Source organism: Engystomops pustulosus, chromosome 6 (assembly GCF_040894005.1).
Source record: "Engystomops pustulosus chromosome 6, aEngPut4.maternal, whole genome shotgun sequence".
Lineage (NCBI taxonomy): Eukaryota > Metazoa > Chordata > Amphibia > Anura > Leptodactylidae > Engystomops > Engystomops pustulosus.
Window position 1 is genome coordinate 146,158,545 of NC_092416.1, and position 18,151 is coordinate 146,176,695.

Here is an 18,151-nt window from a genome sequence, read left to right on the forward strand (position 1 = left end):
ATTACACTGAGAAGCAAACAGAAATTTAAAGGAATCTACCATCAGAATCTATCATGATAAACCAGGGACACTTACTCCAGACATCGTGACTGTGGTAATCTTCTTATATGTCCATGGCCTCCTTCCTTATAAAATCAACTTTTAAAATGATACTAATAAATCTGAAAGGTCCTAGGGAGCACTATCAAAGCCAAGCCCCTGTGTGGTGTAGCTTCGTAGTCTGTTACAATGAGCAGAACATGTCTCGCCCAACCCTCTGCTCTATCCTTCCGCCGTCTGCCTCTGTAATCTAGCAGCAGCAGTAAGTGCACGAGGAGGGGAGACCTCTGCTCATTTTAACAGCCTGCGAAGCAACAGCATTGAGTGTAACTGGAAACATCCAACAGAGCCCTTTAGACTTAGTATAGTATAACTATAAAAGTTTATTTTAGAAGGAAGGAGGCCCTGGAAAACAAATATAAGTGTACCACAGTCTGAGTGCCTGGATCTATGAGTAAGTGTCCCTGGTTTATCAATGCTTTATTTTGGTTGGCGTCTGCCAAATCCATGGCGGGGGGGTTACCATCTTCATTCCCCACCTTCACCCACTTGGGGTGGAAGAAGAGTAAAAGAGAAAATAGCAACCTGCTGTACAAGCTCAGGGTATAAAATATGTACTAAAAAAATATAATTTTTTCAAGTTGAAAGACTGGAGTGTGGCCGAACTGCAGACAAGACTGAATTCACTGGATCCATTGATGGAGAAGGAGATTGAAGACATTCACCAAAAGTATCAGACCAAGCGACAGCCCATCCTGGACGCCATAGAGTCAAAGAAACGCAGGCAGCAGAATGCCTGAAATTTTCTACATTATGACCGGACTATTTTTTTTTTATAAAATAACATTTTTGTAATATTTTTGTAGCCAAGTTTTTTTATATTTTACACTGACTTTGAGATTACATTAGACTGTATATACAGTGAGAGAATGGTAATGGTTTTATCGTTTTGGTTTAGTTGGTTTAACTTATAGAGGGTAAGTTATGAACTTCACATTTAAGAAGACTGTCTCTGCTACCCATATAAACCAATCACAATTCAACAGTTTCGTTTAGTGACTTTCAAAGCCATGCTGTGATTGGTTACCTGAGCGAGAGAAAGAGACTTATTCTTTTAGATTGGTTCGTAAATCTGCCCCAAATCCATTTTGGTGTATCTGTGCTGATTCTGAACTACATTTTATTGCATATTTTTCAGGCCGTCAGGTGTCCATAGTTCAAGATAAAACAGACAAAAATCTGATTAAAATTTCACAATACACAAAGGCCCCCGAAAATTCAGCAAAATTATAAGACAAAACACTTTTCCATGAAAATCGAGAAAAAACTGAATGTCTGAGTTTTTGTAAATAAAGTTTTTGAAACTTTCCAATGTCCAGTTTGCTTTCAGTCATTGAATGGAATTGTTCTTGTTTACATCATTTCGAGAAGAATACAAAGTAAATTCTTCAAAAAATACACGCACATCAGCTTTCAAGACGGTAATTTTTTTATTTCTTTTTCAACGTCTGAAAATGTGGAAATAAAAGACCCCTGTCCAAAAGAGGACTTGTATTGTGCTATTATCATAACCATTCAGTGTGTATTTATGCCTCTGGGGAGGCACTTGCAGGGTATACATCATCATTTTGGTTATCGCATACTGTATGTATGTACATGCATAGTCAGGAAAATAAATATAATTTATTACTAGGGTCCTTTTTACACAGGCAGATAAGTTGTAGTAATGAGCAATGTTGTCAATAGCATGGATTAAAAGGGATAGTACCGAGTTCGATTGTTAGGCGATTGAGGATATCCATGGGTGCACCAGCCATGAGGCGAGTTGAGGCCCTTGCCTCAGGCAGCACCACATGCAGCAATATGGGGGGCAGCATCAGGGGCACAGTCATCTGCTACAAAGCTGAACTTAACACTTAAAAATAATGGGCGGCATTTATCATCCGTGTGCAGCCGGATAAATATACTCCATCCTTTTGATGTATCCGGCGGGTAGCTGTGCAGCGATTATTTCTAAACATGGTTCTACCTGGCTCAGAGATAAGCACAGCTGTATGAAAAAGTTGCCGGCTGCAGCGAGTCTACCGCAAGGGGACAGGAAGGCCGGGCGTCGGCCACACCCCCCAATCACGCCCCACTGGCATGGAGGTGGCGAAAAGGGGAAAATAATTTAAGATCTGATAGATATGCCCTAATGTCTCTCCACATTCAGTGTCAACATGGGAATGAGACACTGCATGGAGAACCAACTTGCTCAAAAAATAACCTATTACTTATGGAAGGGGCAGATGGGGGCGCAAGGCAGAAGAAAGTTTATGTTCACTTTGATCTGGGGATAACAATTTGATCAGTCCCATTCTTACTAACTGAATATAGTGACAGGTCAAACTCGAGTTCTGCCACCCAGTACTATAGGAACGTGGAAATTGCATAACACTGTGGTCAGGTATCTATAGAGCCTCATTCACTGTCTATCAAAGTGCCGGAGATAGCCAAGCATTGTACAGACGCTCCCATAGTATTGAATGGAGCAGCAGGACACATGACTGACTTGCCGCTACATCAGTAATTGAGAATGGGATTCCTATTCCCGTGATCAGAAGTCAAACCCTCAATAACCCCTTTAAAGAGGTTTTCTGTAACTATGATATTGATGATTTTGGCAACTGGATGACAATCAGTGTTTCCTAATGAACTTGTCAGTATATTCTTATTTATAAGGCATGGATGACAAGCGGCACTTCTTAATGTAACATATATTATTTCCACTTTACATTACATGATTGAAAACTAGCTGCTTCTTATATAAATGTGTAATACTATTGTAGACAGTGGATCCAATCTAGAATCTGTTTTAAACTCTTAAGCTCTCTTTTTGTGCCAAATAATTTATCAAAGGGATCCTGTCAGCAGAAATTGACCTAATAAACCACTACCGTTATGTTGCCAAGCAGCTGAACACCTCCCTGATCAGGTTTCTTTCATGGCCCAGTGTGGTGGCATCATTCAGAAAATTAACTCTGAATGTGAAGTCACAGGCATCACTTTACAGGGACACGTAAGCTGCGCTGAATTGAACTTCAGGACGGCCGTGGTAGCTGGCCAGGCCCACCCATGCCTATTCCCATATGGGGATGGGTGGGCCACCTCGGCCTCTGAACTCAGCACAGCTTCTGTGCCCCTGTTGCGCCCCTGAAACAAACAGGGGCACGGTGAAACAGTGGCCCGGGACACCGAAAGCAACTGTCGGACAACCCCTTTAAGGTTAGGGCACGCCTATGTCCTGCAAACCAATATCATTGACCATTCACATGCGTGGATGTAATGCCAACAAACAATAGCTTTTACATCAGTATAAAAGTAATTGGAAATGATCATTATTGGAGATTATCTCCTGTATAAAAGACCCTTTAGTCATCACATATTATAGTTCAGTAAAATTCTCTGATTCTCGTTCAACATCCACACTGGGTTCTTGGCTTGGCTTTCTGTCACTGTTTCGCACGGCATTCTCTAGAGCTTTCTGTCTTCGGTAGAAGTGGGAAAACTTGTTGAATATGATGGTTATTGGTAATGCCACAACTAATATTCCCCCCAGGATGCAGCCAGAAGCAGCTAGTTTTCCAGCTACGGTGGCAGGCACAACATCTCCGTAGCCTACTGTGGTCATGCTTACAGTCCCCCACCACCAACAAGAAGGGATTGTGTCAAACCCTGTGTCTTCATCCTTCTCTGCCGTGTACGCCATTCCGGAAAAGACGCAGACACCAACAGCCAGATAAAGGAGTAGGATGCCAACTTCTCGATAGCTATGCTACAAGAAGAACATAAAAGTAACACAAATGTAGAAGACGGCCAGAAGATCATCAAATACATAGTAGCATTTCTTTCATATTTTATTGGCTTTACCACAAGGTTAAGTATTTCTAACCTTGTTAAAATGCAAGACAACCTAACTGGAGTATAGAGAACTTTCCAAAAATGATCTGGTAAAACTGACTTTATATTTTTAATCTTAAAGGGAATCCGTCACCACGTCTGTAGGGTTATACACACACATGTCACCATTACCTTTGTTTCTTATTGTCCAGCTCCTGCTTCCATGGCAAAACTATACTTAAAAAATATGCAAATTAGGCTGAAGTTTCTCGTCAGAGCACCTCAGGGCCCTGGTCCACATCTCGGGGGAACCAGAAGGGATGTAGTGAATGGCGCTGGGTGGGGATTAGAACAGGGGGTGCAGCTGGAGCTCTGCTAACAACCTCAAGCACTTGAGCCTCATTTACATATTTAAAAATAAACTTATGACACAGAAGGAGCAGCTGGAAAATATGTGGGGTATATGTGGTTATAGCCCTACATAACTTAGCAGTTAGTTTGGGTAGGTAATTCATGGTGACAGAATCTCTGTAAAGTTAATATTTTTCCAGTGATGTGCCATGTAGCCTCTTAGACAAGGAGGGGTACTTTTTTTGTAGAAGGGTTTTAACATAAAACATTTATCTCTGTATCATAGAGTTTAGCATGCATTTCATTTATATCTGAAAAGGTGGTCTGCAGAGGCAATCTCCATAATGACAATAAATCCCTTCCCGGCCCAGGTACATGGCCTCTCACCTAGCCAAATGAATTCCCTACACTGTGCTGATGAGATGCATTGCTATTCAATAAGTACTATCCACAGTTCAGGGTCTATTCCTTCTGGTTTACCCATTGTCATGTCAGACATTAATGTAAAGAGAGCTGCCTTATTTAAAGGGGTTATCCCAAGAACACAGGTTAGGCCCTATCCACAGGTCTTAGCAATGAGACCCCCACAGATCACGAAAACGAGGGGTGGGTCGCTTTGTCAGAGTAACAGAGCAGACGGCCGTTCATGACCATTCTGCTCCATTAATCTCTATCGAGCTGACGGAGATAGCACTGAGGCATTGCTTTCCTTTTCCCACCCTGGGAACTAATTTGCATACTCCTTACACAGAGCTAAGTCTGGCATAATGTCAAAATTTAATGCAAAAAAATTCACTAGAATCTTCAAAATTGTTACCCAGACAATTTGTTTCATAGGCTCAGCTCATGTACAGAAAAATGGGTGAACACAGTGAGAATGGGATATCAAGGAAGTGACAGTGAATGTTAGTGTCTAACTTTTATACTCCAGAATAGAGGAGCTCAATACAGGACACCCTGGCTGGAATGTAGGAAGTCATGAAACCACGTTGTCTGATTTTTACAGAATTTATTTGCAAATTATGGTGGAAAATAAGTTTTTGGTCAATAACAAAAGTTTATCTTAACACTTTGTTGAATTTTCTATGTTGGCAATGACAGAAGTCAAAGGTTTTCTGTAAGTCTTCACAAGGTTGGCACAAACTGTTGCTACATTGGCCCATTCCTCCATGCAGATCTCTAGAGCAGTGATGTTTTGGGGCTGTCACTGGGAAACATGGACTCAATGGGGCAGATTTATCAAGTGTCTGAAAGTCAGAATATTTCTAGTTGCCAATGGCAACCAATCACAGCTCAGCTTTCATTTTACCAGTGCTCATGAATATTTTAAAGGGGAGCTGTGATTGGTTGCCATGGGCAACAGGAAATATTCTGACTTTCAGACACTTGATAAATCTGTCCCAATGACTCTAGATCTGGCGACTGGATAGGGCACTCCAGGACCTTGAAATACTTCTTACGAAGCCGATCCTTCATTGCCCTGACCGTGCGTTTGGGATCATTGGACCCAGCCATGTTTCATCTTTAATGCCCTCGCCGATGGAAAGAGGTTTGCACTCAAAATCTCACAATACATGGCCCCATTCATTCTTTCATTTACACGGATCAGTCATCCTGGTCCCTTTGCAGAGAAACAGCCCTTCGTCATGATGTTGCCACCTCCATGCTTCACAGAGCTTATGGTCTGTGGGTGCAACTCAGCATTCACTCACTTCCAAACACGACGAGTTGTGTTTCTACCAAACAGTTCTACTCTGGTTTCTTCTGACCTTATGACATTCTCCCAATACTCTTCTGGAACATCCAAATGCTCCATAGCAAACTTTAGATGGGCTCTTATATTTACTGGCTTAAGCGGGGGGACCCGTCTGGCAATGAAAGATTTGAGTCCCTGGCCACTTAGTGTGTTTCTGATGGTAGCCTTTGTTACGTTGGTCCCACGGGTTGAGAACTTCTGTGGAGTCACTGAGCAAGTCACATTATCAGTGGTCTTGTATGTCTTCCATTTTCTAATTATTGCTCCCACAGTTGATTTCTTGCCACCAAGCTGCTTGCCTATTGGAGATTCAGACTTCCCCACCTGGTGCAGGTCTACAATTTTGTTTCTGTGTCTTTCAACAGCTCTTCGATCTTCACCATATTAAAGTTTGGAGTCTAACTGTTTGAGGTTGTGGACAGGTGTCTTTTAATCATTACTACAGGTAATGAGTGGAGGACAGAGGGGCCTCTTAAAGAAGAAGTTACAGGTCTGTGAGAGCCAGAAATCTTTCTTGTTTGTAGGTGACCAAATACATTTTTCCACCATAATTTGCACATAAATTCTTTAAAAATCAGGCAACGTGATTTTCTGGACTTTCTTTTTCTCTTTTTGTCTCTCATAGTTGAGGTCTACTTATGATGTCAATTACAGACCTCCCTCATCTTTTAAAGTGGCTGACTAAATCCTTTTTTCCCCTACTGTAGGTAAGTTGTAAAAATGTATTAATGTGGAAGTGGCAGATCCTTTAACATCACCCAGTTAAATGAATGTATTAGACTGTATAGTAGAGCATTTTTATGATGTTGAAATGTCCGCTGTTGCTTCTCTGTAATGGCTGGTCTCCAAAAACAAATTAGCCCACACTTCTGAAAGTAAGTGTTGGCGAGGCTGAAAGCACCATAAAAGCTTTGCTTATCTTTATTTCATAAGTTTAACTCAAATGCCAGATTGTTTATTGGGCGTCTATAATAGGAAGCACATCTCAAACCCATCTCAGCCTTACGTATAAATCCTACAATAACTATTTTACATCAAGGGCTTTGTCTTCTTTTACAGCCAGGGTTCTACTTTGAGTCCAACTTTGGGGTATTTGTTTTACATTACATTTTCTGTCATGTATCTTGAGCTTTTGTGGAAGAAAAACATAGCCTCACCTCAAAGATAAATAGACCCTTCTGTGAATTTGAAGTACCTTTACCTTCCTAGATCAAACATGCATTTACATAATGTACTTATAAGACCTCATACACACAATCGTATTTGGTGGCAGTGAGCTATCCACAAAATGGCAGCTAGCTCACAGAGCTATGGGGGTGCATTGTGCACAGGCACGGTGTGGTGAGCACACATTGGGGCACATTTACTAAGATTAGTGCAAACTGCCTGTGTAAAATGAAGGGTGCGCCAGATTCATGATGTCTATTAATAGGAAAAAAGATGATGTGTATGGACTATAAATATGAATTTTATGATGTCTGGCGCTCGTTCTTTATGAATCTGGTGCTCACTGTACTGGCCCGACAGAGTGCACCACTTTTTATCTGGTCTATCTTTAAAGTAGGTCATGCGACACACTTCTGTCGGACTTGCATGTTAAATCTGGCGCACGGTCTGAGCACCGGAACGCCTTCTAATGGGCATCTAATGGGCATCTGTGTCGCACGATGCCTAGTGCAGCTGCTCCACATGTGACTCAAATGTGGTGCAGACACTTTTTATACTTGAATAAGGAGTCTAGAAAGAATGTGCAAAGTCTGACAGAAAACTGGCCCAAAGCCCTTAGTAAATGTGCCCCATTGCCTAATTTCACCACACTTAAGCCCTGCGGCCACATCGCAAGTAGAGCATGTCATATCCCTGCCAATTTTTGTGGTGTGCCCGCTCAGCTCCCCATGGAGAGTGAGCAGCGTCTCCCAACTGGGTTTTTACAATCACTATGAGATACATGGTTATATCTTCCCTTTATGACATCAAATGTAGCCCAAATGATTCCTAACTAAAATAACCTTCTTTGAGGAGGAGACTCTTGGGAGGTCTTCATTTATTTGTAGGAGACATCAGGGGTGCTTTAGTCATTGATTTCAGCCACCCATACCACTGCTTGGTTCACAAGGGGGGAGGCATTTTATCTTTATAGCTGGGTAAACATGACAAACCTGAAGTAATCATACACTTTCCCTGCAACTAGAGAGAACATGCTAGAAGTGACAAAACCCTTTTCTCAATTGCTAATTTTACCTTAAGTGTGGCTCCCAGTGATCGAAGGCCGGTTGAATGTCTTGCCAATTTTAGGACCCGAAAAATCCTCATTAATCGAAACACTTGAACAACCTTTCCAACATTTCCTAACTCATGATCACTGCCGACAGTCAGATCCACGAAGAGGGTGAAGTAGAATGGAAGAACAGATACAATGTCAATCAAGTTTAATGGATGTTTAAAGAACTTCTTCAGGTTGGGAGCAAGAAGTAGCCTAGAAGACACTTCGAATGTAAACCAGGAGATACAGAAATATTCCAAGTTGTGAAGGATCGGATCATCAATGGGAACATCATCCTCGTCTAGGTTTTGATACTCTGGCATGCTGTTGATACACATGGTGGATATTGAGAGAATAACTATGCAGATGGAGATAAAACTAAAAATCTTACTGGGAATTGAATATCCTGGATTTTCCATAGTTAACCAGAGCCTCTTGCGAAGATTACCACATTTTAATGTGTCAAATCGCATGAGGTCATGATTGAAGTCAGAAATCTCATCCACAGATGTGTCCACACTGCTCACCTCACTGTCATCATCCCAGTTACGTCTTCTGCTTTCCAACTTACGTTCATGATACCGATAACTGCAACAAGAGTCTAAAAAAAACTCACTGATTCCCCAGTATTCAATTTCCTGGGAAAAGGAGAAGGCACATAGGTCATCCATCATGTGCAGTTTCCCAGTTTCATAAAAGTACAAGACATATGGAAAAAGACCTGGATTCCGGTCAAAGTAAAACTCCTTTGATACCAAATCATAATCATCACAGATTTGTAGGATGGATTCTTCCGAGTCACAAAATAGTAAACGTCCAAGTCTGGTATCTGGAAACTGGGACAATGTGATTGAACTGATTTTTTTCTTTAGTCCTCCTACATTGATATTGATGGCATGGTCCTTGAAATTTCCAATCCAAAAAGATTTACTTTTATGAACCATGGTCTCAGGTTATTGTGTTTCGGTATCTGACAACATAAAGCATTAATATGAGTAAAAAAACATTAAAACGTCTTCTTTGAACTGTACATATTACATGCAATATAAATGTCTCCCAATAGGTCTGGATATGTTGTGTAAGGACATATATAGACTAAGGCCCCTTCCACACTAGCGTTTTTCACGCACGAGTTCTGCACGTGCTTTTGACGCGCAGAACTTGCATTGCACTCTGTCCCATTGTTTCCAATGGGTCTTTCCTCATTTGCGTTGTTTTTCACACGCGTGCTTGCGTTTGATTTGACGCGTGTCAAAATCACAGCATGCTCTACTTTTGTGTTTCACGCGCGTTTTTCCCGCCCCATTCAAGTCGATGGAGACGCATCAAAAATGCATTGCACTCGCATGTGGCGAACATCTGTAATCTATTCTTCATTGTGTTCTTTACTGTGTTTTTCACTTAAATGATCCTGTATTCACTGTGTTCACTGTTTCTATTCTATTCTTCACTGTTCTTCACATCTGCTAACTTGTCGGGAGATAATATACGCGCGGAACAGTGAAGAATAGATTGCAGATGTTTGCATACATCTGCTAACTTATCTGAAGACATTCTTTTTCAATTAAATAAAACATTTTATTCCCGAACCATGGTCCCTTTGAAAAAGTCCCATTGACTTAAAAAATGTGCGTGAAAAACGCACCGAAAACGCAAAAAAACGCGAACAACACGCACGTGAAAAACGCAAAAACGCTAATGACTCCAAGGAAAAATGGAACAAAAACGCAGCCAAAAACGTCAGTTTTTCACGCATTGCACCCTGACGTGAAATGCAACGCTAGTGTGGAAGGGGCCTAAGACATGTCACAGAGAACACTTTAGCTCTGCCGACCCCCTCATGTATTACATAGATTTCCCTTCATTTTAATGGGTGAAAGTGGGGCAGACATTGCTTCCAGTTCAAATACAGAGTGAACAGAGGTTCCACATTCAGGCAGGAGAAAAAAATAATCTGAGAGTATTTGGCAGTCCCTATACGAGGGAAAGGGGCTCAGTTTTGCAGTGGACCCGTACCACTTCTGCCTCAATGGATGGCAAGGCAGTATTACATTATGATTAAAGGGAGCCTACCACCTTCCAACTCACAAGAACATCCAGCATGAATTTCTTGAAAAGGACAGATCTCTGGAAAATAGAAAACATAGGTCTGGAAAGCTTTTTAAGTGTTCTACACAAAGTTATATTTACTTATGGGTGAGTTTGGAGGTGGTAGACTTCCTTTAATAGTAGTATATAATGAGAGATATGTAGGATGTATGCATCTAATATGTGAGTGATATGTGGGCTATATGCTTCATGTAGTTGAATGACATATGCAGGGCGGGCGCCAGCTCTGGACATACCCGGGCACCCGGGCTGGGGCCCCGAGCTGCTGGGCTTTATATAAAGAATGTATTGGGGTGAGGAGGGCTGTATCCAATTAATCCATAGGGTGTTAGGGGGGCTGCATATAAAATAACCACAAGGAGGCTGTTTGGGATGATAAACTAGGGAATATTTTAGGGGTCAGGAGACTGTTTTAGTTTCTGAATTTTTAATGCCACCACGTTAGTTTACTGCAAAGGGGTATATAGTGGCTCTGTCGCCCAGGGGCCTAATGAAAACTGGAGCCGACCCTGGACATACTGTATGTATGGTATTGTTGATTGTAATAAAAAGCTCTTTTCATAAAGCATCTTATATGTAATCAATGTGAATAACATGAAGATACTATGTGTGATCGATGTGTTTGACACCTATGTCTAAAATATGCGTGATGAATATATCTACATCTACAACAGGTTTGTCTAAAGAAGATGCAGTGATCACAATTGATATATGGGTAGAGTGCCCATCAATTAATATTATACATGTACATATTGCAGATGAAACAGTCCGAGCATCATTAGAGATAATAGCCACATAAGCTTCTGTGGTCAATGATATATAAGAGAAGCTTGTAGGTAAGTGGGTAGCCCCGGATCACACTGGAGACAGGAAAAGACTGAAGAGCGGGGGCACAAAGTGAATAAACATTGATTTCTACTGGACCAGAAGAAATGTCCTAGTACCTAAATTTTATAATAAACCGCAAGATACAAGTTTTTCTTCACCTAACAAAACCTCATAAGCCAATGCTTACCATGATTTGTCATTTGGATGAAGCATTGTAGACATCTGAGACATCTGAGATCACCCTGGCTACATCCATATCTCAGACATTAAAAACCATATCACCAATATTTGTGAGTGGAGAGTGACAGATGTAGAAGTTGTAAAGTTGTCATCATAGTATCTTCCAGTCTATATATGACACACTAAGTTTATCCTGCGGGCGATGCCATACATGCCTAGTGCTCATTATGTAGCAGTAATGACCTCTATGTCCTGTGTAAAATACCAAATATATCACATGTGCTAATTATATGTATCTACTCTGTACTGTAAGTACTGCCAAGAACTTTCTGTCCTGGCTTTCCAATAAAACAAAGTACAAATAAACAATGTAAGAAGAGATAACACAAAATGTCAAGATCATCAATAATAAATGTAATTTATATAAACACACACAAATATATATATATCGGATTATATCCTGTATATCTAATATCTATTTATATACTGTCCCTTTAACATTGCTTTATCTCTCAGTATGTGTCAAATCTTTATACATGTTCATCTAGTTAAGATATAATACCCATCTTCCTAACGTATGTAAAATATCGATCATTTTAATATCTATCTCTAAAATCTTTATATCTTCCATCCATCTAATATATATAAATGTAGAACTTACCATAACCTGATCATTTACATGTATAATTACTTACGACTACTGCCAAACATTTTTACCAAAAATTGTAACAGAACAAAACCTACCGATCCTCCCTACTACCTCCTTTTATGTAAGAGTTGACTTTGTTGCAACAGCTGATGGCGGAGATAATAAAGTGTGTATCTGATTGCACATTATGCGCCCCAAAAAGTTCTATTTTCTCATTAAACAAAAAATAGACTTCCATATTCTTGTGCGAAACATCACTTTCCTCCACAGACCCCGGTGATGTTATAGATGTAGTAGATATGAATTTGTCAATGGATAGAACTTAGTATTAGACATTGTGATGTGTTATCTGTGATTTTATCTTACACTGCAATTGTTCATCTTCACTTTAGCTCTACAACATCCGTATATACACTGTTGTTCCCTGGAATGATAGGAAATTGTGAACTCACCCATAGACCTCGCCTGCAGTCCCCCTTCTTCTTCATGGAACGTCAAACAATATATAGGAATTGTCAGTGATCTTTACTGAATCCAGCTTAAAAATGAGAATGATCCAAGGGAATGATGAACGAGGAGCTCAGGACCCTGTGTACAAGGTGTGGGAATGAAGCATGGAAGCCCCAGGAGCGGAGCAGAGCTGCTGTCATGTGAATCTCCTCCCAGCTCTCTTGGGTTTGTAGTTAGATCTAGTTACTTAAATATTGATGTACTGTACACATACTTCCAGGCAGCATCAAATCTGGACTGTTACGTAAATTTTCATGGTAAGCTAGCAGGCAGCTCAGTGCAGAATTAGGATATAAGAACCTTCTGTATCTTGGTCTGATTCCTCCCGAATATATGTGAAGGCGAAGCTCTGGTGTGGTGTCACTTTAAATGTCATCTCTGGTAATTGCATTAGGAACAACTCCTTTAGATATCGTAATCCTATTATCAAAATTGCCGCTGGTACAAGTCATCCACTCACAGGATACTCCAGTCTCCCATTGTATCCTTCTAGAGGGCTCACGGGGAAGCAGGAATTTTATTTCCCTGCATTGTGTTGCATTTACACCAAATTGCTTCCTCTTCTAGGAAAAGCGATTAGGTTAATAAGATTTCATCAGGATATTGCCCATTATACAATTACCTACGTTATACTCACGGTGACCTCAAGCATATTTATTTAAGATATTTGTCTTGCTTTGACATTAAATGTAGGGCATAGTAGCTTTCCTCTTTAAAAACCAAATAAAATACTAATAGGGTAACTTTATTTACCAAATTGCATGCACACAAGTATACAGGTTGCTGCCATTTTAAGAGGCACTTTGTTGGGTAGAGCACACAATGTGGTGCAAGGATAAAATAATATAGAACAGTAACAACCATTAAAAGGGTTTGCCCATGAAAGAAAGTTTTTTAATCCAGCTAGTGATTTTTACACGATAAAGATAATTTTAACCCCCTACTTTACAGTTTTTGCTCCTATCACTCAGTCATGGTCAGTGTAAAATTCCAGAGTGTGGGGCAGGAGGCAGAGAACACTGCATCGTGCAGACATGAGAAGCTATTCATCAGAAGAATCCAACCACTGTCAGACAAGGGCAACCAAAGTTTTAAACACCAGAACTGATAGAGACAGTTTGGAATTATATCTGTGAAATGCTGTATTTTTGTAAATTACAGTGAATTAGAGAATGTCTTATTTTGTTATTCTGAGTATATTTAAGAAACTTGTGCTAATATTTCCTTTTAAGATGTGAGAATGGTAATAAAAGATTTTAGTTTTCCACACTAAATAGTCACCATGTTCATATTGCTACTTGGACTAGTATACAAATCGGATTGACTGTGTAAGGAGAAGCCATAGGGACTAGAGACAAGTGGTTTGGTCGAAATTTAAGTTCATTGGGTTTGTCTGGATTTCATGTCAAAATTCGATTTGGGACCTGGACTTCGAGATAAACTTTGACCCAAACATGGACCCCATTGAAGTCAATGAGCACCCTGATTTTAACATGCAAAAACGGTTGTGAAATGGGACTAGTAAGGGCTAGGGGACTGAAGAAATGGTGGGAACAAGCAGGTAGTTGTGGGCTAGGGAAAGTAATATAATAAGTTAAAATTCTGGTAATGCAGATGCAGCAGTTTGGGAATGCTTCTATTCAGGACCAGAGCTGGTGTGGGCGATGGGCCAAACTTCTGCTTTCTCATCATGGAGAGCTGAACGAAATGGAGAGCTGAACGTATGGTTTGGACAGGCTTGGTGATGGTGGTGCTGCTTTGTGGGGAGACAGGTGGCCTTGTGACTTGGAAAGTGGTGGTACAGGCTGGGCCAATTGAAGCAGCAGGTGGAGCCTCTGATATTTTTTGGCTATTTTGTTATCTCAACCACTGCAGCTCATGTTTACTCTGCAGGTGCATGGTCATACATAAGTTCTCAGATTGTTCAGGTTATGGCTTTGCTTTATGGACTAATAGCACATCATGCAAATGGAACATGTTCTGCATTATCAGAGAAAAAATGCCAAGCTGCGCACATTCTGTGGGGTGGTGTTTCCTGGGACCCTTGGTCCGGGCAGTAGCAGGTGACATGTTACTGCAAGACGATCGCTAAACTTTGGCCTCCTTTTGCTTGTTCTGACGACTGCCAGGGGCTTCCTGATCACCACCTTTGTCTGAAGTATCATTGTCCTCCAACCATGTTGTGTCTAGGACCTCATAATCTTCCGAAAGCGACAGCCATTGGCAATTGTGTTCCATGGTCATCATAGATCTCTTCTGATGGTCCACTGTCCACACCCTCATTCTCCAATAAAAGTTCTTGGGAATCTTGGAATTCTATCTCTGCTACTGAGACAGGGGCAGGTGGATGGACCACAGAATCCCAGCTAGGAGAGCAATCATACAGCATGACTGCTAAATGACTTGTGGCTGATGCAGCTTTGCTTTGAAGGGGAAGGGGGAGAGGTGGAGGCCTCTGCAATGAATTCCCTTAACTTTGCGTGGCTGATTGTGTCCTACCAGTACACGATTCATACCCTTGGAGCAGACATAGACAGAACACGTCCTCTCCCTGCAGCACCAGCTCCACCACCACTACCAGCAGCACCATGGCCATGTCCCTGTTCCTTAATTCCTGCTTCATTTTAAAGACCAGTATCAAACTATACTGTAACAGCATCTCTACAATCCAGGTATTAGTGCACACTATTCACTGACACAAAACTGTTACAATCTTGGTATTATTGCATGCTATTCACTGACCAGAGCACCTTTACTATCTTGATATTAGAGCAAGATATTCACTGCCAACAGCAGTTGTAGATAAACTCCTTCTTTATCACAAGCACCTGACCTTTGACCTCCAGCACTCTTCTGTAGCTTCCAGTCTTATCAAACAGGCAACCTCCATTTTACGTTAGACCAGGTTCCAGCTTAGCAAAAGCACAGACCAAACGTCCTCCCGACTTTTGGCTTGTTCAGTTCAATTTTACCACAGCCAATGGCAATCAATCTCCTTCCCTCACAGGCTGTTGTTTGCCATCTTCTACTGCAACAATGTATTAATCTCATCCAACTATGCCCCTTTCTAGCATGAGGAAGGCTAAATTCACAATAATGTTCCTTACAAAAAAAAAGTGAAGAACGGAATGTCTCAGTTAAAAATCCCATTGAAATCAATGTAAATTTTATGTCATCTGTTATGGTCGGGATCTGTTATCCATGCGTTATTTTCAAACAGAGGGAAAGTACTAGAGCCTGTGTAATTTTTCCGCCCAAAAAATGCACGGCTAGAGATCGCGTAAGCGGAACATAATGGATGACATAAAATTTACACTGATGTCAATGGCCTTATTAAGTGATACGTTTAAACTTTGTTGAGCCTCCATAAAACCTTAATTTTTAGTTTTTTCGAGAGAAGGAGAGAAGGAAGTATAGTATGAAATGAGTCTAATAACTACTTTAGAGGAGATAGTGGTGGAAACCCCCGATTTATAGCATGCTGCCTACAGATAGGACACTATGTAAAACCTGCTCAGCACCTCCTGCTCTATAACATTCTGCCTGTAGATATGACACCTTGTACAACCTGCTCAGCTCCTCCTGCTCTACAATATGTTTCCTGCCTGATGGACTATTATCTTTAACTCAAAGGGGGTTATTTATCATACGCTAGTGATAGGAGTTGGCCTAAAAAAGAAATATTCACAATTTCTGATAATGTGCCACAAATTGCCATTATTATATTATTATCTGATAAACACCCCCATGGGCTCCGTGGCTGCTTCTCTTTTCACATTGGTGATATAGTTTCCATTATGCTCTCCCATTGTAGAACAGGAACCCGGAATACCTTTCATCCCCCTGGGTTCCTTTTGTTGAAGTGTACCTTCCATCGTGATTTTTTATTTTTTTTTTGGGTATGGATGGGTATGTAAGAAACCCATAATCACAGACGTGAACTTACCGTCACATAGCTGTTGTTGTAACTTTCTCAGCAAAACACGTCTGTCAGGAAAACTACAGACCCGATCTACACACGCACAGCCCAGGGGGCGCACAGCTACACCTTGTCACCCTCTACTGCTCATCTGAGTAGGTGCTGATATGCTCTTTTTGAATATCTACCTAATCCACCCTTTTTGTCATGTGAGAGGGCCGTGGCTACACCTGTGTCCAGGTGGGATGTTGAGGACCAGGGATGGACTGGGGGGCCTAGGACCCCTCTATATTCATAGGCTGTGTTTACAGAATGCATTTACGTTATGTTTTGAAAGACACAGCAAATATGGCAGGCAAAACGCATTCTAAAACACATTAGCATTATCGACTGCAGATGTATTTTGAGGTGCGTTTTTCTGTTTCTGTTCGCAATGTTTAATGTAAATGCAGCCTAAGTCCATGTGCACGAGATGCATTTCAGGCGTTTTGGTCTAAACACTTATATGTTCAGGGAGGTGGTGTTCTGGGTGCACTTGAAGTGCACTTTAAGATGTAATTCAATCTTGTGAACATGGATGCAAGGTCCAGCATTAGGTAGGACCCTTTACTAAAAACAATCAGTGCCTCTGCCAGCTCCTTTTGTGGCCCCATCATCTTCCCCTAATATTATGGTCCCTCTCATTTCCCTGTTATATTGTGGCCTCTCATCTATATCGTGGCCTTTCATTCCCCCCAAATTGTTGCCTCTCTCATCTCCTCCTCATATTGTGGCCACTCACCCCCCCTAATATTATAGCCTCTAAGCCCCCTCATATTTCGTACCCTTTAATTTCCTCTTTGTTTTGTAGCCTCTCATCTCCCACTTATATAATAGTCTCCCTCATCTCCCTCTAATATTGTGGCCCCCTCATCCTCCCTCATATTGTGGCCCACTCTCACCACCCCCCTTATATTGTGGCTCCTCTCACCTTCCCCTCATATTGTAGCCCCCTCATGTCCCCTCTATATTGTGTTCATCTCACACCATCCCTCCTCATATTGTGACCCCCCCACTTGTCCTCTTTTTATTTCTTCTAATTATTTTTAAAAATAAACATAAAATACTCACCTTTTACCATTCCCCAGCAGCTCTCCTCATTTTCCTCCGCTGCAACTATGTGCTGTGATGCCGGCAGATATGATGACATGTGGTTCACCAGTTTTCCAGTCTTACCCTCTTGGGGACATATATCCTTATTATGTTCTGCCAGGGGTCTCCTAAGGAGAACATATGCCATGCACATGAATTTATAAATCTAGCAATTTCAAACACCATTCAGAAATGTTGAGCCAAATGTCCTAACACCTTTTTTGTTTGGCTTCCTGACTCCTAAATCCTTGGCACTTGATACCCTGGAAATATTGCAGAATGCTGATCGTAGTTTCATTGTCAAGGAGTTGATATGTATTAATTATGATGAGGCCGGCTTTGAAGTATAGTTTTAACATAATCTTAAGCAGCAGTTTGAAAGAAATGATGCAAACATTGGATTGGTGACACAAGTTTGTCATTATTTTCACTACCTCACATACCTCACAGGGGCTGCTACACAGATTCAGGGGCACATTGAATATTCTTTCTAGCCCCCACGGTTGCTGAGATATCAGTCCCGGTATCTGACCATTG

At 41.1% G+C, this 18,151-nt stretch overlaps 2 protein-coding genes across 3 annotated transcripts in view; one reads left to right on the top strand and one right to left on the bottom strand.

The window, feature by feature from the left end:
- The window catches only part of LOC140064602 (serine/threonine-protein kinase 4), a 30,635-nt gene extending 29,224 nt beyond the window's left edge, over positions 1 to 1,411 (top strand). Inside the window, exon 11 of the mRNA XM_072111668.1 lies at positions 681 to 1,411. Coding sequence (XP_071967769.1) covers positions 681 to 839 — 159 coding nt within the window. The 3' untranslated portion in view covers positions 840 to 1,411. The remainder of the gene's footprint in view (positions 1 to 680) is intronic.
- LOC140064603 (delayed-rectifier potassium channel regulatory subunit KCNS1-like) lies at positions 693 to 12,858 on the bottom strand. 2 transcript variants are annotated; one of them, XM_072111669.1, is made up of 3 exons: positions 12,507 to 12,858; positions 8,267 to 9,258; positions 693 to 3,853 (listed from the first exon to the last, which is right to left on the bottom strand). In XM_072111669.1, the coding sequence occupies exons 2-3, from the start codon at positions 9,230 to 9,232 to the stop codon at positions 3,464 to 3,466; spliced, it is 1,356 nt and encodes a 451-aa protein (XP_071967770.1). In that variant the 5' UTR covers positions 9,233 to 9,258; positions 12,507 to 12,858; the 3' UTR covers positions 693 to 3,463. The 2 variants fall into 2 exon arrangements, with proteins under 2 accessions (XP_071967770.1, XP_071967771.1); XM_072111670.1 differs by lacking the exon at positions 12,507 to 12,858 and adding an exon at positions 11,413 to 11,635.
- Positions 12,859 to 18,151: the final 5,293 nt, after the last annotated feature.

Coding starts and splice junctions, on each gene's coding strand:
- LOC140064603 (XM_072111669.1), bottom strand. CDS start 9,232: ATGGTTCATAAAAGTAAATCTTTTTGGATTGGAAATTTCAAGGACCAT. Junction 3,854..8,266: donor CACTGGGAGCCACACTTAAG/GTAAAATTAGCA, acceptor TTCTTCTTGTAG/CATAGCTATCGAGAAGTTGG.